This window comes from Salmo trutta, chromosome 1 (assembly GCF_901001165.1).
Source record: "Salmo trutta chromosome 1, fSalTru1.1, whole genome shotgun sequence".
Classification (NCBI taxonomy): Eukaryota; Metazoa; Chordata; class Actinopteri; order Salmoniformes; family Salmonidae; genus Salmo; species Salmo trutta.
Genome location: NC_042957.1, coordinates 38,640,403 through 38,662,052, shown reverse-complemented (window position 1 = coordinate 38,662,052; position 21,650 = coordinate 38,640,403). Strand labels below are relative to the sequence as shown.

The 21,650-nt window shown below is 41.9% G+C and overlaps 1 protein-coding gene and 1 long non-coding RNA gene across 2 annotated transcripts in view; one reads left to right on the top strand and one right to left on the bottom strand.

The window, feature by feature from the left end:
- The first annotated feature begins 491 nt into the window (after positions 1–491).
- On the top strand, positions 492–1,575 carry LOC115202481 (uncharacterized). The gene is made up of 2 exons (XR_003880009.1): positions 492–530; positions 1,161–1,575. It is a non-coding gene; the product is annotated as an uncharacterized LOC115202481 (long non-coding RNA).
- Positions 1,576–2,393: 818 nt separating this feature from the next.
- LOC115195591 (prolyl endopeptidase) overlaps positions 2,394–21,650 on the bottom strand; it is a 56,255-nt gene continuing 36,998 nt past the window's right edge. The window contains exons 11-15 of the mRNA XM_029755626.1: positions 20,737–20,873; positions 16,253–16,347; positions 5,273–5,404; positions 4,770–4,926; positions 2,394–3,751 (exon numbers count right to left, since the gene is read on the bottom strand). Coding sequence (XP_029611486.1) covers positions 3,457–3,751; positions 4,770–4,926; positions 5,273–5,404; positions 16,253–16,347; positions 20,737–20,873 — 816 coding nt within the window. The 3' untranslated portion in view covers positions 2,394–3,456. The remainder of the gene's footprint in view (positions 3,752–4,769; positions 4,927–5,272; positions 5,405–16,252; positions 16,348–20,736; positions 20,874–21,650) is intronic.

The following is a 21,650-nucleotide window of genomic DNA, read 5'->3' as shown; positions in this document are numbered from 1 at the left end:
AATAATAATAATAATTCAGTGTTTTTAAAAATGTAATTACAGCTGCATAGCTAATGTTATTTTTGTTGGTGTACAAACACTTTTTCATATCTATATTGTAAATACACTTGATTGTAAAAGTTTTGTATATTTTGGTTTGGTCCATCGCGGGTTATCTGTATTTCTATGCCCCCTTATTGTTCTCTTTTGCCTGACCTTCAGCTGGCGAGGTATTACATTTACGTCATTTAGCAGACGCTCTTATCCAGAGCGACTTACAAATTGGTGCATTCACCTTATGATATCCAGTGGAACAACTACTTTACAATAGTACATCTATATATATATATTTTTTTTGGGGGGGGGGGTTAGAAGGATTACTATATCCTATCCCAGGTATTCCTTAAAGAGGTGGTTGTGTTTCAGGTGTCTACGGAAGGTGGTGATTGACTCCGCTGTTCTGGCGTCGTGAGGGAGCTTGTTCCACTATTGGGGTGCCAGAGCAGCGAACAGTTTTGACTGGGCTGAACGGGTACTGTGCTTCCGCAGAGGTAGGGGGGCCAGCAGGCCAGAGGTGGATGAACGCAGTGCCCTTGTTTGGGTGTAGGGCCTGATCAGAGCCTGAAGGTACGGAGGTGCCGTTCCCCTCACAGCTCCGTAGGCAAGCACCATGGTCTTGTATGTTGTCGGCTCTGCAATTTTTCAATATAAAACCGTGGTAATGTTACACAATGTGCTACACAACCCGCTACACAACCATGAGTTTTGTTACAATGTGGACACTGTAAAGATTTCTGTTAACAAGTTTCACCGAGCTCGCTAACTAGGGTACCTATTGTAACTTGTGGGCACTTGGGACAGTGTTTGAGTGAGTTTCCATGTGCTCGCGCAGGTGCACAGAAAAAAAAAAAAACATGTATGAAATGTATGAAATTGTATGAAATGTATGCATTCACTACTGTAAGTCGCTCTGGATAAGAGCGTCTGCTAAATGACTAAAATGTAAAAAAATAAAAAATGTAAAAAATGTGCCTGAAAGCTGTGACTGCGCCAAGGGCTAAAATATTGTGTGTTGTCTCTTCGTGTGCAGGTATGTCTTCTTTTTTGTCCGAATTATGTTGTATATGTGGGAGATAAGCAGTTGTGCTGAAGGGGAAATAACATAAATATTTTGGCTATAGGAGGAGAAGAAGACATCTGGTTCTGATAGAGCAACAGGCCATGGTGGGAGGCATAGCGACAGACAAAGAAGTACAGAGGAAAGGATGAGCATACACTGCATGCATTATTTTTGTACCACATGAGGAGGCCCTGCTAGCATTATAATCTATACAGCTGTCAGATGTGGGCGTTAACAAGCAACAACTGATATGGAGAGATAATGGTAAAGAACGGTCAAGGGAAGCTATTTTCATATAGAGGGAGGGGACTCTATACGTTATGCAAAGACAGAATCATATAAAAAAAAGGACTCTGTAATATGAGAATTTAGTCTTTTTCATGGAGGGGCTCGGCTCTGTTGCGTGTGTGGTAGGGTCCTTCCATGGAAGGGCTCGGCTTTGCTACTCTGTATTAAAGTCTATATTGAATTCACAAGTTCTTGTAAGAGTATTATGTTCTTCAGACAATTTTCCACAACATATATAATTTTACTTGTATTGTGTGCTGTTGTGCACTGAATGTGTGCACGCAGCACCTGTTATTTCTTTTTGGTTCACTCTTTTGCCTAACCTTCAGCTAGTGAGCTGCCTGAGAGCTGTGACAGCGCCAAGGGCTAACATATTGTGTTGTCTCTTCGTGTGCAGGGCAAATAAAAATCCAATAAGCAGACCTCCAGTTGTAGCAGTGTCCTAATTAAATCACACAATGCAGAACGAACCACGCAACATTAACACTTCATGAATGGTTGCTGCTGCTGCTGCCGATTTCACGATCCATGCGATGCCTGATGGAGCTGCTGGGAAATCCCCGTGTACCTAGCCTGATTTGCAAAGTGTGCTGTACATGAGGTTCGACTGGACTTCTCTGACAGTTGATTATGATATAAAAAAAAAAAATTGCAGCCTAATCAGACAGTGATTGTTCGGAAAACACTGCAAAGGTAGCCATACTGCACAGTCTCTCCTGCACCAAAACTAGGAGGGAATATTCAAATAAACAAACATTAATTGGTCTATTATAATCAGATCGCAGGGGGACGTTATGCGGTGGGACACAATTACATCCCACCAGAAAAGGCTGAAATTCCCAGTGATTTAAAAAAAAAAACAGCTCTTACACAAAATGGGCATTAATCATAATTTTCACAATTTCTGTTTAAAAAAACAGGACGAATGCGTTTTTACCTGCACTGCACCTTAAGAGTTTATCGGCTATGTATTAGGTAACGAGAGATGCACAATGGACAAAAAAAGCACTGTTCAAAATGTTTTTTATTGAAGTTGTGGCATTTTAGTTAGTTGTTTATATCCCTTTAATTGATAAACAATCAGCACATGTCAAGAGGTAGAAATTAACATCAGTCTGAGAGGATATGTGGACACACACGGACATACACTTTCTTTCTGCATTACCCTCCTCCTGGCCACAGAACAACAAAATAACCTAAATCTAAACCCATTCACGCCAACACTGTGAAGAGTTAAAATCCTAAATGCTAAAATAATTTACCTAGTGATTTTACTGAGCAACAGCCTTCCAAATGCACTCCAAATGATAAATACATACAATTGTGTATAGGGGGTTGCACCAATTGGGGGCTGTTTCATTTTATGACCCCCTACTGATGACATTTGCAGCCTTAACCTTTGACCTTTAGGCTGATAACTAAGTGTTTTAAGTCCTACCCTGTATCACCTATCTCTCGACATTGAACAAACAAGGGTTATCCGATCAGAACCAAAATACACATGGAGTATAATACAGAGGAGGATGACAAGAGCTATGAGGGGGGTTATGTGCCGGGGCTGGAGACTGCGGGGTAGGGTACTGGGGACAGAAGGATGAGGGATGGAGACAGGGTGGTAACTATACTTCTGCTGTCCTGGTGGGCATGCCCAAAACAAGCACACGCGGGGAGAGGGGGAAAGGGAGGGGAGAGACCAGAGAAAGAGGACATAGAAAATGAGCATGTATGAAATGAGGGGTGGTTAATACATATTTGGGAAACAGAGAGCAGGAGAGAAACAGACCAGAAACACAGGTTAAAGTGTGTTGACATTGATTACTGCTCAAGTCAGAGATATACAAAGAAAGAGGATGAGAGGAGGGAAAGAGGGGACAGCTGAATAAAAACTTTGTGAAGACAACCAGTGAAATAAGAAAGATACTTTCAGAAAGAGTTCCACAAAGAAAGAGAGAAGGGGGAACTAGAACCACAGCACTCCATGGACTTAGGTCTTTCACCACCTCATTTGACCCTGGAGATGTTGAGGCAGTGGGCGATGAAGGCGTATGTGTCGGAGGTCTTCCACCACCTCATTTGACCCAGGAGATGTTGAGGCAGCGGGCGATGAATGCATATGTGTCGGCCACCTCCTGGATGACCTTGCTGGTGGGCTTGCCGGCACCGTGGCCAGACTTGGTGTCCACGTGGATGAACAGCGGGTTACTCTGGCCCACCCAGCGGCCCACCACGTGCTGCAGTGTGGCGATATACTTGAGTGAGTGCAGGGGGACAACGCGGTCATCATGGTCACCTGTGAGGAGGAGGACTGAGGGGTACTGGACACCCTCGCCCTCGGGAACGTGGATGTTGTGCAGCGGTGAGTATCTGGCGGGAGTGGAGAGAGGAGGGGGATATTAGGAGACAGAAAAAAGGATTGCGGCATTGGTCAAAGTCAATGCACATCTACATGTGGGTGAGTCACCATCATTAACAGGCAAAAAATAGGGATGTGAACAGAACAACAAATCTGAACAAAAATAAGATTGGTTTGGCTAAAGGTACATTTCAATGATGTATCATGTATGATTAGAAGGTTATGTCAGAAAAGGAGGAGTTCCAGATTAATGAGGAAAAATCATACACATAAAAAATTGTGTGCTTGATTCTATTTTTTAGCTAAAATACACCCAGATAAACTTTAACATCGAACACAAAATAACTGAGACTGCACAAACATTTTCACACTAACAAAGGACAACCCCTATTGTGAGACTATACACTGAGTATACAAAACATTAAGAACACCTGCTCTTTCCCTGACAGACTGGTGAAAACAGGTCAAACCAGTTTAAAGCTATTAAAACTTGTTAAATCCACTTCAATCAGTTTAGATGAAGGGGAGGAGACAGGTTAAAGAAGGATTTTTAAGCCGTTAGACAATTGAGACATGGATTGTGTGTGTGCCATTCAGAGGGTGAATGGGCAAGACAAAATATTTAAGTGCCTTGGAACGGGGTATGGCAGCCGGTTTGTGTCAATAACTGCAACGCTGCCAGGTTTTTCACGCTCAACAGTTTCCCGTTTGTATCAAGAACGGTCCACCACCCAAAGGACATCCAGCCAACTTGACACAACTGTGGGAATCATTGGAGTCAACATGGGACCGCATCCCTGTGGAACAATTTCGACATCTTGTAGAGTCCATGCCTAGACAAACTGAGGCTGTTCTGAGGGGGAGGGGAGGTGCAGCTCAATATTACAAAGGTGTTCCTAATGTTTGGTACACTCAGTGTATATCTGACCAATTTCTGAATGGTATAATTGCATGATATGATAGCATTTTGCAAACCTGCTTTCCCTGTCGCCCCAAGATGAATGGTTTTGAACAAGGAGGAGCACTCACTTGATGAGCCAGTCAAACTGTTCCTTGACATCGCAGCAGCCGAAGTCGGTGGTCCAGGCGTGACCAATAGTGAACTTGTGGAACTTGAGCATGTCCATGACGCCCACCTGGGCCACGGCACAGCCAAACAGCTCCGGCCTCTGGTTCACACACGCCGCTGGGGGACAGAAAGGGATTGACAGACATACACACACACACAGGTGAGAAGTTTGACATGCACCAAAAAGGTTAGCAGGCATCGACACACACACACACACACACACACACACACACACACACACACACACACACACAGAGACAGACAGACAGACAGACAGACAGACAGACAGACAGACAGACAGACAGACAGACAGACAGACAGACAGACAGACAGACAGACAGACAGGTGAGGAGGATCTCAACAGGTTAGGGCAGTGCCAGGGTTAGTCTTCAGACTGGGCATGAGCTCACTGTCTAAAAGCATCAACAACAAACAATAGTGATGACATCATTGCGGGCCCTACCTACGAGCAGGCCCCCGTTGGACCCTCCGTTGATGGTGAGTTTGGAGGGGGATGAGTAGCCCTCCTTGATGAGGTACTCTGCTGCACACTGGAAGTCTGTGAAGCAGTTCTGCTTGTTGGCCAGCATGCCCGCTGAAGAAACACACACACACACACACACACACACACACACACACACACACACACACACACACACACACACAGAGAGACAGAACGTGTGAGTGTGTTTGTGTGTAAAGTTCAGGAATCAGAATTTCAGACCTGCCAACCCTGTCCAACTTTTTAGAGTTTCAGACGCGCATGGCAAATTAGAGATTTAGCACACGGCGAATTTGGGTTTTCTTCCCCCCCGCACGCTTGTGCAGCGCTGTTTGTGAGTCTGATCGCAATTATAGAATTGTACTAAATCAAGTCTATAAAAGGTTGGAATACTTTCTTTCTTGACAGCATTCCATTTACACATATGGTAAAAGTCACTGACAAGATGTAATTAGAAAGAACACACAAAGGGCCTTTATTCTTGGAGTTTTTTAATTTTATTAAACAAACAAGTTATTTGTTTAGGCACAAAATGTACAAACGTCTTATCCACGATAACTTTTTTAAATCTCTGATATGATAAGAACAAATGTTTGAAGCAGAGCATCAGTATCAAATAAACATGTTCTCCATAATAAAAAACAAAAAAGCTATGACAGGAAACAGTGGGTGAGAAGTAATCTTCTGGACCCCTTCAAATGTTCAGGAAATCATTTCCTAGACAGATTTGCCTGGTAGTTAGCAGATTGAGCCTTACGCAGCAGGGCATCAGGGTAGACTTCTCTGTGGCAAAGTTCCTCTGGCAATCATTGAAACCTTCTTGGTAACGAGGGCACTCAGCATGTCTGTACTGAGGGAGGCTATGCACTGGGTTTTGTTCTTGGAAACGAGACTGAATATTCGTTGGCAGTCTGCATTGCAGTGGAATATGACCAATATCCCCAGAATCACAGCCAGAAGGTGGAAGTAGACCAGGCTGCCCCCCCCCTTATCATTGTGCCAATTTCTCTGCAGGCCTGATCCGTGCACATGTTGACCAGACTCTGCTCAAAGGTTGTTGCCTGATAGAGTCTAAACTCATCTTCCACCAGATCAACAGAGGTTCCCTCAGGAATAATGCAGGGAAAGCGTGCCATGAACAAGTTGAGGGATGAGAACTTAGCAGTCTGCCTGTTGGCAATGTCAGCGACCACTGCATGCTGGAGGAGCACATCTCCAAATGGAAATTTCAGCAACACGTAGTCTACTGCAGAAGAAAATAAGTTTGACATCTGCATAGAAGGTCTGCAGATCCAGCTTGCCTTTGCTTCCTATGTAGGTGCGGGTGTCCTGGCCAATGGACAGCTCCTTGTCAGGAAGCTGGTTTTGTCTCTCCAGTTAGAGTGTAGGCTTGACACCACTACTCGTTTCTGCCATCATGGTAGTGACAGTGTCTGGCTTGCAGAAGGACAACATTAGTTTCTGCAGTTGCATCTCTAAAGTTGACTTTGCTTCCAGAGGAGCCAGGTGAGGGCTTGGAGGATCCAGGTGAGGGCTCGGAGGATCCAGGTGAGGGCTCGGGGGAGCCAGGTGGGGGCTTGGGGGAGCCAGATGGGGGCTCGGAGGAGCCAAGTGGGGGCTTGGGGGAGCCAGATGGGGGCTTTGTAGAGCCAGCTGGTATTGGCAATGTGGTGGTGGAGGAGGAGGAGGAAAAACTCTTGGGCTGCCTAGCAGAGGGCTCAAGTGAGGACAAGGAGGAGGATCTGGCTGTTGTGGTGGAGCTTGGGGGCACAGTGGTCTTCTTTCCCGATACCTCAACGGCAAAGAACAGTGAGAGGATCCCATTGCTGCAGAAGGCGGTTGATACACTGGACAAGGGACAACCATCTTGTAGATACCAGCTTCAAAATCTTACTGACATCAGTAGGTCACGCAGAGAAGCCTTCCTCTTGCTACTCTTGTCAAGATAGTAAAAGATGGTTTACAAGAGAGTCTTCAGTATTAACACTGAGCTGCCTCGACGCCCTCTCTGCAGCTATGTGTATCAAATGGCAGGCACAACCAACCAAGTACACATTTCCATTTCTTGTCTTTAGAAATGCTGCCACTCCTTTTCCCAGACCTTGCATGACATTATCCACTGCAAAGCTCGCACAATTGAACCACGGAATGCTCCTCTTCTTCATTTAAGTGTCAATTATGTCAAATATAGCTCTTCCTGTAGACTCTCTCGATTCACATAGCTTAAGCAATAACACTACTATCTTGCCAATACTTGCATCGAAGAGCCGTACTACAATCGGATACATTTTGACATCCTCCATGTCGGTATTGCCATCGGTAGCCAGGCTGAAAGGACACCTCTTCACTGCCTCTGTGATTCATTGCTCAGTTTGGATTAGAGGTCAACGGATTAATCGGCATGGCCGATGCATTATATTAAGATAAAATAAAAGTGTTCATTGTTCATTCAGTATAGTTATAATTATCATTACTACAAATATATATATATATATATATATACACATAAACAAAATCTGCAGATTAATCGGCATCGGCTTTTTTTGGTCCTCCAATAATCGGTATCAGTGTTGAAAAATCATAATCGGTCGACTTCTAGTTTGGATTTCTGAACTTTAAAATCTTATTAATCATTAGTTGTAATAGAGACCTGAGGGGTGCCATAGCTGAGGTGCTACACCAGAAGTTAATGGTTAAGCTTGGAATGTACTGAGTGTAGAGAAAGCGGTCACATGTGGCAGGCATTGATAAGGGGAGAGAGCCATGGGGTTGAGGTCAGGTCACGTTAAGGCAGAAAGAAAAGTTTATGATCCGTTTCACTTAGTTTCCTGCCTAGCAATAAAGATACAATGTTTGTTCAGATGTGTAGGAGGAGACTCAGCATAGGAGAAAGGGTTAAATATCAGTGCTTGTGTGAATATGTCTTTGTCTAATGCAGCTGTATTGATCCTCTGGGAAGAATAAACTTGGTTTGAGCTTTCATATTGTCCGTTGAGTTTTTACTCTAACAGTCGGCGCTGCGAGCAGGGTTCACCGCGATTTGCAGTCAAACCAGAGAGTCCAGATCAGTGGAACAGGAGCTGGCACAACAAACAACGTAGGCATAGTTCCTACACCTGTTTCCATTCATTTTGACATCTTGGGGAGATGAGAATCGTAGGCTGAACAATTATAGGATACGGACCTAGAAAGCCTGAGTTTATTCAGTAGGAACAATAAGTAATGACAGGTCATAGCTTTGTGGTATATGGTAAGTCCCGGAAGGTAAACCCAAACAGGTTGGTACCTGTAGAGGGTAAGTCCTAGGGGGTTAATCCCGAGTGAGTTGGTTCCAGCTAGTACCATAAAGTATAGAGTAAGTCCCAAGCAGGATAGTTCCTGTAGAGGGTAAGACTCATAAAGTCCCGAGCAGGATAGTTTCTGTAGAGGGTAAGACTCATAGATAAAGTCCCGAGCAGGACAGTTCCTGTAGAGGGTAAATCTCATAGAGAGAGGGGATGTCAAAACAGGATGGTCCTGTGGAGGGTAAAACCCTACTGTAGTAATGTATTGGCCAGACACGTAAGGAGGGTGGTAGCCCAGTTGCAATGAGGCCGCAGGTTGTGTGTCTGTGTGGGTGTGTATGAAAGTTTGAACAAGATATGTCTGTAGTAACGGTAGCAAGAAGAGAAAGGTTGGTTTATGATCTCTGGGGAGGGGGAACCATGACAGATTATTTTCATTTTGGTAATGTGTATTATCAACAGCAGCGATATTTGAGGCGCAACACTGGAATGAGACATTCGGTCATCCGTATTCTCCAGTAATACATTTGCAGACAGTATTGATTCTAATACAAGGTATTAAGTGCCGGGACCTATTAATAGGCACAAATACAATAACGATTTTCTGGGGAAGTGGGTAGCGATACCTTGGAAAATAGTTATTAGAGACGGAAGTAAAGAAATCTAAACACCCTGGACACCGTCACGAGAGGTTTCGGAATAATAACTATTGAAATGTTGACAGACTGCCCCGTTTCTCTCTGTAAAGTGGAGCAAGAGAATTTTAATAAAGCTATGGAGGCGCTGAAAGAAGCGCACAATCAATCTACCAATTCAGCTCGAAAATGGGGAATTGGTAGACGTACTCAGCTACAGAAAGACTGGGTACGGGAGTGCATTGATAGAATTTGCACTGCAGGTTTGAAACCTGTGATCAAAACGGCAAATGCGGGGGTTGTGGATGAAATAGAGCAGGATGCTTCGAGAGTGGAATATAACTCCGCTCACTTCGCAGACGTGCGAGGAGTTAATACGGCCACAGTGAAAGGCACTAAGAGTGGTTTCAATGGCCAAGGTAAGACAAAGAAACGTAGTGGAAAAACATAAAAGCGTAGGGAGACAGAGTCCTATTTTAGGTGTGGGGCTATTGGTCATTGGAAAAGGGATTGTAAAGTAGGAATGGAGCCTGCTGCATTCGGAGGAAATGTTGCCATGCAAGCATTTGATTTATTTTTCTCAAAAGAGCAGCAACAAATCCTCCCAACTTTATAATAAATGCCAGGGAACAAATATTGCGGATTTCTTATAATGACATATTGGCTAAATTTGCCACAAGAAATTTTGGGTTGAAGAATCTAGGTGAAATGTCAGGGGGATGGATTCTACAGAGGTAACGAATTAAAATGATGTGGCCAAACACTCCTTGCAAACTCAGAACACCTTGGGAGGTTTTTATCTCATGAGACATTTTATGTTGTTTTATGAAATAGATTTCTAGAATAGACGAAAGGGTGGAGGGGTCACGAGGAATTAGCATAGGGGTTACCAAACCTAAAATAAACTTGACATTTTTCTTTGATCATGAACATGGTGGTGCGGTGGTTATGGAGAATCATGGGGAAAAGAGACCAGTGAATCATTGGACTCGGTGGCGAGATAAAGTCGGCGTGTCTAAGGGTAGTACAGGCTAAATAAAAGATACATAAAACAATGGGGTGGATTAAAACAAACGTTTAATGATTGGAGTAAGGACAGGGGATTTACCATTATCATGTTTGGTTTATAATTAATGCTTTTGGATTGCTGATTAAGATGTAGCATAGTGAATGCTAAAGAAATGTACACTTTCTTTTCCAGAAGAGGGGGTTTCATTATCTCACTTTGGAATGTCCCTGAAACTGTGGTATTGGGGAGAGCAGTTAGTGATATTCGGCAGTTTTAAGTATAAAAGTATCTGGATTAGGCCATAAACGGAGTTCCCAGATAAGTAAGGCATGTGTTTTTGACCTACGTTTTACCACACACACACCAGCACGCACACACAATTTACCGGTTCTGAATATGCATTAGTGGTGTTGATACTGTGGGATTTATTTTTTGGGGGTCTTTTCAAAAAGTTTTAAATTGGGTATGCAGAAGGATGGAAAAGTTTGAACGTTTTTAAAATTGTTTCTGAAGGAAAGGAAAAGAAAAGGGAGAGAAAATATTTTCCCTGTATCCAGACTTTCTGGTGAGACCTGATCAAGCTCACTAGAAATGATCGAAACAGATGGGATTTAATTATAAAATGAATGATAAACACCAGTTTCTGTTGTATTTTACCATTACTTTATGAGATACTATTATTTCCTGATAGAGTTAGCCTCTTGATAACTCCAAGTTGATTGGTTATTAAAATTAGTTTATTTTTGATTTAACATTTTGTTTTTGAATCACGATGTGAATCATGTGTTCAAAGGGAAAATGACCAGTTCCCTGGAGTCCTGGTCTTTGGGAAATGTACAAAATGTACTTTGTTCAGTCTGCATATAGAAGGAAAAATATATGTTAAGGAGGGTTGACAGTTACTCCAAATGGACTGTGATATGTGTATTGCTGATAAATATGTTGGTCTTTGTTTCGATACAAATTTCACCAGATTGGGTCTGCTGGATTGTTGGGATCCCCGATAGGTTAGAGTGCCAACTCCCTGATCTGATAACTCTTCAGATAGATCGCCAGTAAAATAAGGGAGTATGAACTAATTTTGAAAATGGTTTCAATAGTAACCGTATGTTGTTCTGCCCTTTGACATTTGTCGTAGAGATAGTGTTATTAAGAAAATTGGGAATGTAATAATTTGTCATAGTCAATGCTTGTCTGGATTTCCTGAAACAGAAATGAATTGAACTAAACTGTTGTTCTGATCTGTCCTCTCTTGAGGTTATCATGGAATGTGACGTCAGATGGTGTCTTAATGCAAGTAGGAATAATTTGGCCACAAACAGTGTGTGTGAATCACAAAACCCTCCCTAACCGGCTGAAGAAAGAGTGACAAAGGCGTTCAATGCGACAGTGACTTTTAACACTCCTATCTGAGTCCAAGCCATTAACCTGGGTACCGGCAGCAGGAGTGCACCAGAGTCCTGAGACCGCGCATGTGGAGTGAGCTTGGAGAGATAACATGCAAACTTCTCTCATGCTCCTGGGAGAAAATGGACCAGACAGATTGGTGTACGTAGATAAAATGGATGTATCTATTTGGATATTGAAATCGGGACATTATCAAGGGCCATCAAATCAAGGTAAGAGTTACATGTGCAGTTGGGAAGATTAAATCTAACGCAATCTGAAGAAGACACGGTAGAATGATAAGTGCCGGGAGAAGGGGGGGGGGTGTCTACAATTTAGACTGAGAATGCATTGAGATACCGATCTTTCATTACCATGCCACTCGAGACAGGAAAACAGGGACAAATGGGGGTTGTAAATGAGAATAATTATTACCGGCAATAAAAGGTCCCGTTTATAAATGTACATTCTAACTGTGATGATGTGTGCTAGGTTGAGAAGCTTGAATTCGAGTCATAGACTCAAAGTAAGCACTAAGGACTGTCATTCTGAATTTGGGATGGGTAATTTATAAAATGTTTTAGTTATGATTTGGATACAGCGAGAGAGAGTTGCTCTCAAACTGTGGGGGGTGGGGGGCACTGCTCGAATTCATTTGTCCTAGGGAGGCTCTAGAAACCTTATCTTTAAGTGTCCTCCGACAGGGGGGTTGTTAGAGAACTCACTGGATGATAGCTTGGGTCAACCATGACGGTTTTTCTCTTTTTCTTTTGTTTTACCATGTCAGAATTTTTGTGTTAAATCGCATCAATACATAGAGATTGCTGGATGATATGGTACAATGAGTTACATACAAGGCTCATAGTCTGTTTTGCGTTAACACTCAAGGATGAAAATGAAGGAGACGGCATGGAGACCAGCATCACGTGGGCATGGAACGTAACGGATGGACGGTTCTGTCTCCAGTCTTACTCCCATCAAGGGTGGTGTGAAATTATTAAACATACTTTTTCTCTAACCTTTTTAAGTCAATATGTTTTTAGGTGTTGTGGAACATAAGAGTGATCATTGTTCCAGATGAGGGACTGATGTATATTGACTAATTGATTTAAGAATATTTTAGTATGTTTATACCTTTAGAAGTGCATTAGGAGTAGTGACTATTGTGTTATGGGTTAGATGGAATGATATATGTACAAATGTATCTGTAGCAGGAGGTGAGGTAAACATGAAGCCTGTAGTTGAGACAGAAGGTTTACATAAGGCTGTAAAGTGGGAAGGAATGTGAATGGGGTGGACATCGGTGAGGGCTCATAAATGAAGGTCGTGGGGAAAGAGTGGTTTCATTCCCAGAGACTATGTACAGTTGAAGTCGGAAGTTTACATACACCTCAGCCAAATACATTTAAACTCAGTTTTTCACAATCCTGACATTTAATCCTTGTAAATATTTCCGGTCTTAGGTCAGTTAGGATCACCACTTTATTTTAAGACTGAAATTTCAGAATAATAGTAGAGAGTGATTTATTTCAGCTTTTATTTCTTTCATCACATTCCCAGTGGGTCAGAAGTTTACATACACTCAATTAGTATTTGGTAACATTGCCTTGCAATTGTTCCTAACGTTTCAGGTAGTCTTCCACAAGCTTCCCACAATAAGTTGGGTGAATTTTGGCCCATTCCTCCTGACAGAGCTGGTGTAACCGAGTCAAGTTTGTAGGCCTCCTTGCTCGCACACGCTTTTCCAGTTCTGCCCACAAATGTTCTATAGGATTGAGGACAGGACTTTGTTGTCCTTAAGTCATTTTGCCACAACTTCGGAAGTATGCTTGGGGTCATTGTCCATTTGGACCCATTTGCGACCAAGCTTTAACTTCCTGACTGATGTCCTGAGATGTTGCTTCAATATATCCACATAATTTTCCTGCCTCATGAAGCCATCTATTTTGTGAAGTGCATCAGACTCTAATTGCAGCAAAGCACCCCCACAACATGATGCTGCCACCCCCATACTTCACGGTTGGGATGGTATTCTTCGGCTTGCAAGCCTCCCCCTTTTTTCTCGAAACATAACGATGGACATTATGGCCAAACAGCTCTATTTTTGTTTCATCAGACCAGAGGACATTTCTCCAAAAAGTATGATCTTTGTCCCCATGTGCAGTTGCAAACCGTAGTCTGGCTTTTTTATGGCGCTTATGGAGCAGTGGCTTCTTCCTTGCTGAGCGGCCTTACAGGTTATGTCGATATAGGACTCGTTTTAAGGTGGATATAGATACTTTTGTACCCGTTTCCTCCAGCATCTTCACAAGGTCATTTTCTGTTGTTCTGGGATTGATTTGCACTTTTCGCACCAAAGTACGTTCATCTCTAGGAGACAGAACGCGTCTCCTTCCTGAGCGGTATGACGGCTGCGTGGTCCCATGGTGTTTATACTTGCTTACTATTGTTTGTACAGATGAACGTGGTACCTTCAAGCGTTTGGAAATTGCTCCCAAGGATGAACCAGACTTGTGGAGGTCTACAATTTTTTTTTCTGAGGTTTTGGCTGATTTCCCCATGATGTCAAGCAAAGAGGCACTGAGTTTGAAGGTAGGCCTTGAAATACGTCCACAGGTACACCTCCAATTGACTCAAATTATGTCAATTAGCCTATCAGAAGCTTCTAAAGCCATGACATCATTTTCCAGAATTTTCCAAGCTGTTTAAAGGCACAGTCAACTTAGTGTATGTTAACTTCTGACCCACTGAAATTGTGATACAGTGAATTATAAGTGAAATAATCTGTCTGTAAACAATTGTTGGAAAAATTACTTGTGTCATGCACAAAGTAGATGTCCTAACAGACTTGACAAAACTATAGTTTGTCAACAAGAAATTTGTGGAGTGGTTGAAAAATGATTTTTAATGACTCCACCCTAATTGTATGTAAACTTCAGACTTCAACTGTATACCTTAGGATCAAATAATTTAGCATCCTTATATGTAAGCACTTACCTGAGCTTCCTTGATGACTGATGTCAACATCATACTTGCACAAAGTACAAAATTCATGATATGATAGCATCAAGCATAACCACTTCTCCTGGTATCGAGGAAGGAACTTTGAGGCACATGCACCCTACTTTGTTGGGTTCATGGTTACTGCTGCTGCTGCTCTGTCTGTTTCTCTCAGTTCCCTCACTCTCATCGTCTGACATCGATTTACTGACTGGCTTCAATAACAATGATTTGCTAAATTAGCTGCTCATTTTGTTATTGCATGGGACCTATGCTTACTTGTTTTTCATCAGCACACGTGCTTAGACAAACATTATGGATCACACCTGGTTCAGTCCTCTGAAAAGGTATTTACAAAACATAAATAAAAGACTACAGAACATATCAAATAAATATGTTTTGTGGAATTAGCACAGATTGCCTATATGTTTATTCTATTACATGTACAGTGTAGAATGGAGATAATTATCTATAACGTTTTTCTTAGCACATGCCCCCAAGTTTAGTCTCTATAGTGTCACCTCTCAAACAGGGCCAATCACTAGGGTTAGCTCACAAGTATGGTCTTTTTAGACATGGTTCCTAATCAACACTAAAACAAAATCCTTTTGAAAACATAAAAAACAAAAAAAATGATTGCATCGACAGACAGCAAACTGGCTAAACAGAGCTTAAGTAGGCTACCGCAAAGGGAATCTGAACACTGTTCAGTTGGATACCGCAAAGGGAATCTGAACGCTGTTCACTGGAAGAGTCCGGTGTTTCAGCTTATGTAAAGGTGCCTACTGGATTTCTTTGCAGCGCATACATCATTTCAGATTTTTGAAATTGATAAAATCTCAAATCTAGTGCAAAGGTATTTTAGTGGCATTGCTTCTATAGCTAATACCGGACACTCATTCATTCTTCACCGCGCAGTCTTCTAAACTCCCAACTTATTTTTTATTATACTTTTGTAATGCTTTTTGTGACGTGGATCATAATTACAGTTACAGTCTATCAGGTTGCGTGATCCTCGTAATGTAACATGGAAAATACAACTAATGGGACGCAGAATTAAATGTATATCACACTCACACAAATGCGACCAGTTACTTTTCGTATTTGCATTTAATTTCTTTCACACGCAAATGCGAGTGAACTGCTGGCACTTTAGAGCCCACTGCATGTCCATCTTATGTTCGCTAACATTAGCTTGAAACAATTAAACAACAACCTTTCCACAACACACAAAGTCGAAAAGGGATTTGTCCATGTGTTTACGTACAGCTGACAGTCGGCAAACTCAACATCACATCAAACATGAGGCGGGGCAGACGGGGTACCTACGTCGAATAATGATGTACTAATCTCCATGTCCGTTGACACAAACTCCGTACATGTCTGTGTGTTGCAGCTCGAGAATCGGGATGTTAGATTTACTCAGTGGATTTATTTTTTATAAAAATTTAAAATAAATAAAAAAAATCAGGCCCTATTAATGTCTGCGTACTTTTAACTGGGATCTCGTACCTGCGTACATGGACAGAGAATTGCGTAGTTGGTAGGCAAAATGAGTGCATGTTGGCAGGTCTGGAATTTATAACCGGAGTCCTCTCAAGTGATTGGCAACCTGTGTCGGTGTTACCTTTGTGCCAGGTCTCTCCATACTCCCCTCCTCCTCTGATGTTGGCTACCGCCAGGACTCCTCCCATGTGTCGGACAAAGATCAGCCGTGATACACTGGAAAAAACAACATTTAACATCCTGTTACTTAATTTACACTGTCTAAACAAGTCAAGGTAGATAGAAAGCATCATGTAGAAGGGCCAAGATATGATAGTCCTTCAAAAAAGACGCTAAATGTAAACATTGCTTGCAAATAATGTTACCTCAAACAATACATCTGTAGTAGTCCGGTGCTGAACGATTAACCAAAATGTTGTATGTGGACACCCCTTCAAACTAGTGGATTCAGCTATTTCTGGTAGGCCACAGAAAGGGACCACCGAGTGATGAAGTGCGTAGCACAGATAAAATCATCTGTCATCAGTTGCAGCACTCCCTACCGAGTTTCAAACTGCCTCTGGGAGCAACGTCAGCACAAGAACTGTTCGTCGGGAGCTTCATGAAATGTGTGGCTAGCAGTGTGACTTGTGGTTGTACCTGTAGCTACCAGTATGCCAGCCAAATAGAAAAAGTAGCCAACCAGTGAGTTCTAGGGAAAAAGTTTGCAGAACAAGCTCTAATTTGGTGGCCTCTGGTTCATTCTAATGCCTTGATTCCATCCGAAATACACAGCTAAATTATTGAATTACTTTCACAACTTTAGCTCCCAGATTGGTAAAATGAGTTGCGGTATTGAACAGAAAAACATGACTTTCCAATTCAAATTACTGAACATTTATGTTTTCAGTGTGTTAGTTGTTTTGGATATCGCCTAGGCCTATACGATCAGGACTATTTTCTAAGTAAGATAACCTTTTTTTAACATTAAACCTGTTCTCTTGAGATGCAGTAAACTGTAAATATGACTTGTAAGGTATGAATTGCAACAATGTTTGTTCTTCAAATTATGTATTTTATTGGCTCTGCTGCTGTGGACACAAAGCCTGTTTATGCTTGATCTGAAAATGTGGTCGGAGGCTCACAATTGTGGAGCCTCCAGAGGCCAAATTGAGCTCTGCCACTTTCCATCTGCCGTGGAAAGTGGCAGAGCTACAGCTCTGTTTGTCAGACCACAGGAATCCCAAAAATCGGTCTTCTCACAAAAACATCTGTAATGAAGAGCGTTTTGGCCACTAAGGAAAGATGAGACTCTCACAAACAAAATGGTGTACTCTGTTTTGCTCTACAACCCTCACAACAGCCACAGAACTCGTCTGAAGGTAACCCGGTACTGGTTTTAAAAATGAATGGAAGTATGGAAGTAGTTTTCTGCCAACAACAACCAAATATTTCCTGAGCTTTATTATATGTGACCCGTTTCAAGAACCTAGGTGTATGTCGCACGTTACTACTTCACAGGAGAGGCATTTCAACTTAAACATTTTTTTATCAAAATGTGCTTTTGGACAAAAATGCCTTCTGGAACATGTGCGAATAAAATTGTTAAATTACATACCTAGTTGGTTTAGCCAACGAAAAAGTCAGGAACCTTCCCGCTAGCCATGATTGGCTGAGAGAATGGGTGGGCTGGACATGCTGAGAGATGAGTTTGGCTTGGTCTGCCATGTAGCATCTTCTGTCTTTAACATGAGCTTCTCATATGTGTAGATAATCCTTGCTAACGTGGCTTTTTTGAAAGATATGGAGAACTGCAAGTGTTGCTACTGCTCTCAACAACATTGCTGCCCTGAATTTAGCAGACGCTGTCGACAAAGGTCAGTGGGAAAAAGTTGTGATGGACTACTTTCTGGAGGACGATCGTGCCATGCTGACACTCTCTGAAAATGAATGAGACGATGAGGAAATCCCAGATTTAGGTAAAAAATATATATATTTGAACCAGACATTGTAGTCTTCTGATGACAGTAATGGGGAATAAACAATGATCAACAGTGTTGTTCTCATGGAAGAAGTAGACTGAGTTTTGAAATCTGTGGAATTTCCTACTTTCGTCAGAAACTCTTTTTCATTGCAAAGTTATCCTGTTTAGGATAGGGGGCAATATTTTCACGGCCGGATAAAAAACGTACCCGATTTAATCTGGTTATTACTCCTGCCCAGAAACTAGAATATGCATATAATTGTTTGATTTTGATAGAAAACACCCTAAAGTTTCTAAAACTGTTTGAATTGTGTCTGTGAGTATAACAGAACTCATATGGCAGGCCAAAACCTGAGAAGATTCTAAACAGGAAGTTCCCTCTCTGACCATTTATTGGCCTTCTATAGCCTCTTTATCGAAAACAGAGGATCTCTGCTGTAACGTGACATTTTCTAAGACTCCCATAGGCTCTCAGAAGGCGCCAGAACGGGGAATGATGACTCTGGGCGAAAAACAGTAGCGCATTTGGATAGTGGTTGATCTGAGAACAATGAAACGGGTTCAGTCTTTGAACGAAAACGACGTCTCCCGGTCGGAATATTATCGCTATGTTACGAGAAAAATCGCATTAAAAATTGATTTTAAACAGCGTTTGACATGCTTCGAAGTACGGTAATGGAATATTTTGACATTTTTTGTCACGATACGCGCCGGTGCGTCACCCTTCGGAGTCCTTCGGAGTCAATCACCACCTTCCGGAGACACCTGAAACCCCACATCTTTAAGGAATACCTAGGATAGGATAAAGTAATCCTTCTACCCCCCCCCTAAAAGATTTAGATGCACCATTGTAAAGTGGTTGTTCCACTGGATATCATAAGGTGAATGCACCAATTTGTAAGTCGCTCTGGATAAGAGCGTCTGCTAAATGACTTAAATGTAAATGTAAATGTGTCTTGAACGCAAGAACAAAACGCAGCTATTTGGATATAACTATGGATTATTTGGAACCAAAACAACATTGGGTGTAAACTAGAAGTCCTGGGAGTGCATTCTGACGAAGAACAGCAAAGGTAATCCAATTTTTCTTGTAGTAAATCTGAGTTTGGTGAGTGCCAAACTTGGTGGGTGTCAAAATAGCTAGCCAGGATGGCCGAGCTATCTACTCAGAATATTGCAAAATGTGCTTTCACCGAAAAGCTATTTTAAAATCGGACATAGCGATTGCATAAATGAGTTCTGTATCTATAATTCTTAAAATAATTATGTTTTTTGTGAACGTTTATCGTGAGTAATTTAGTAAATTCACCGGAAGTTTCGGTGGGTATGCTAGTTCTGAACGTCACATACTAATGTAAAAAGCTGGTTTTTGATATAAATATGAACTTGATTGAACGAAACATGTATGTATTGTATAACATAATGTCCTAGGAGTGTCATCTGATGAAGATCATCAAAGGTTAGTGCTGCATTTAGCTGTGGTTTTTGTTTTTGTGACATTATATGCTAGCTTGAAAAATGGGTGTGTGATTATTTCTGGCTGGGTACTCTCCTGACATAATCTAATGTTTTGCTTTCGTTGTAAAGCCTTTTTGAAATCGGACAATGTGGTTAGATAAAGGAGAGTCTTGTCTTTAAAATGGTGTAAAATAGTCATATGTTTTAAAAATGGAAATCTTTGGATTTTTGAGGAGTTTGTAATTCGCGCCACGCGCTATCATTGGATATTGGAGTGGTGTTCCGCTAGCGGAACATCTAGATGTGAGAGGTTAAAGCGTACTGTTAGCTGGCTAGCTAACGTTAGCTGGCTAGTTCGCTAGCTAATGTTACATGTATGACCTGTGAAATAATATTATTCGTATTGCAGAAATCCATTTGCATTGTTATTTATAGCCTAATATTAGCTAGCTAGCTAACATCGAACATAGTTGGTTAGCGTTAGCTACCTGCAGATTCATACAGCATTTCATGCATGGTGGCTGGCTATGACAATCAGTTTGTATTGCTAGTTTGTATTTATTTATTTATTTTGACCTTTATCTAGTACCGTATGGGTTGGGATTTATGGTTCATTGTTTAGCTAGCTTGCTAACTTACATGTCTAAACAAAAGACTCCATTTGAGCAGATGATTACATGGCCCATCATGTTAGCCAGGTATGTCTGGGGGTGATGACGGCCATCTATTGTATTTCATGAACATGTGAACAGGTCTAAACAACAGAGACCCATCTACTAGCTAGATGTGGCTAAGGGGTGGTTATAGCATTTCTTTCACATGACCCATCAATTTACAATGGGTCACATATCACTCCTTGATATAGGATAGAGACTCTGTTTTTACATTTATGAATGTGTTATTCAACGCATTTCTTTGGGCTATAGTAATAAAGCCCAAATTCAAAATTGTATCAAATAATTTTTTACATATTTTGGTATGACCATCTTAATGAAGTGGAAAAAGTAGCCAGCAGAGCAATGAGTCTGTTATCGTCTATTTAGCCGACGGACGGCGCTTATGGGAAACACAGGTATTACTTGTGGTTGTACCTGTAGATATCAGTGTGACTTGTGGTTTTACCTGTGGCTAACAGTATGACTTCTGGTTTCACCTGTAGCTAGCAGTGTGACTTGTGGTTGTACCTGTAGCTGGGAGTGATGGAGATGTTGAACCCTCCGTAGCCGTAGAGGAAGGCTGGGTGAGAGCCGTCCAGCTTCAGGCCCTTCTTATGGACAATAAACATGGGGATCTCTGTGCCATCCTTACTGGGGTAGAATACCTGGAGACAGATACACACTGAGTGCAGAAAACCTCCTCTTTCCATGACAGACTGACCAGGTAAATCCAGGAGAACGCTATGATCCCTTATTGGATCCCGTGAATCCACTTCAATCAGTGTAGAAGGGTAGGAGAAAGGTTAAAGAAGGATTTTAAGCTATGAAACAATTGAGACATGGATTGTGTATGTGTACCATCCAGAGGGTGAATGGGTAAGACAAAATATTTAAGTGCCTTTGAATGGGGTATGGTAGTAGGTGCCAGGCGCACCAGTTTGAGTGTGTCAAGAACTGCAACGCTGCTGGATTTTTCACACTCAACAGTTTCCCGTGCGTATCAAGAATGGTCAACCACCCAAAGGACATCTAGCTAACTTGAACGCTTTCAACACCTTGTAGTCCATGCCTTGACGAATTGAGGCTGTTCTGAGGGGGAAACGGGGTGCAATGCAATATTAGGTGTTCCTAATGTTTTGTACACTCCGTGTATACACAGAGGTTTGTTGAAGTGACAAACCACACACATCCAATCAGTCAATTCTGGTGATTTGTGTTAGTAAAGAAAAGCACAAAGTAATTAAAATAAAGAACACACCCTTTAGGTGAGGTGCTGACTAACAGAAGATACACTATACATAGGAAAAAGCTGCACACTCATCTCTCCTTCGGGTGGATATATTTGACCAACGCTTAATCTTTAGCCGAAATGTTGGTCAATTAAATCCACTTTCTTCTTCACTGGTACAGTATGTAAAGGGATACCATCCTTTGAAGGGTCA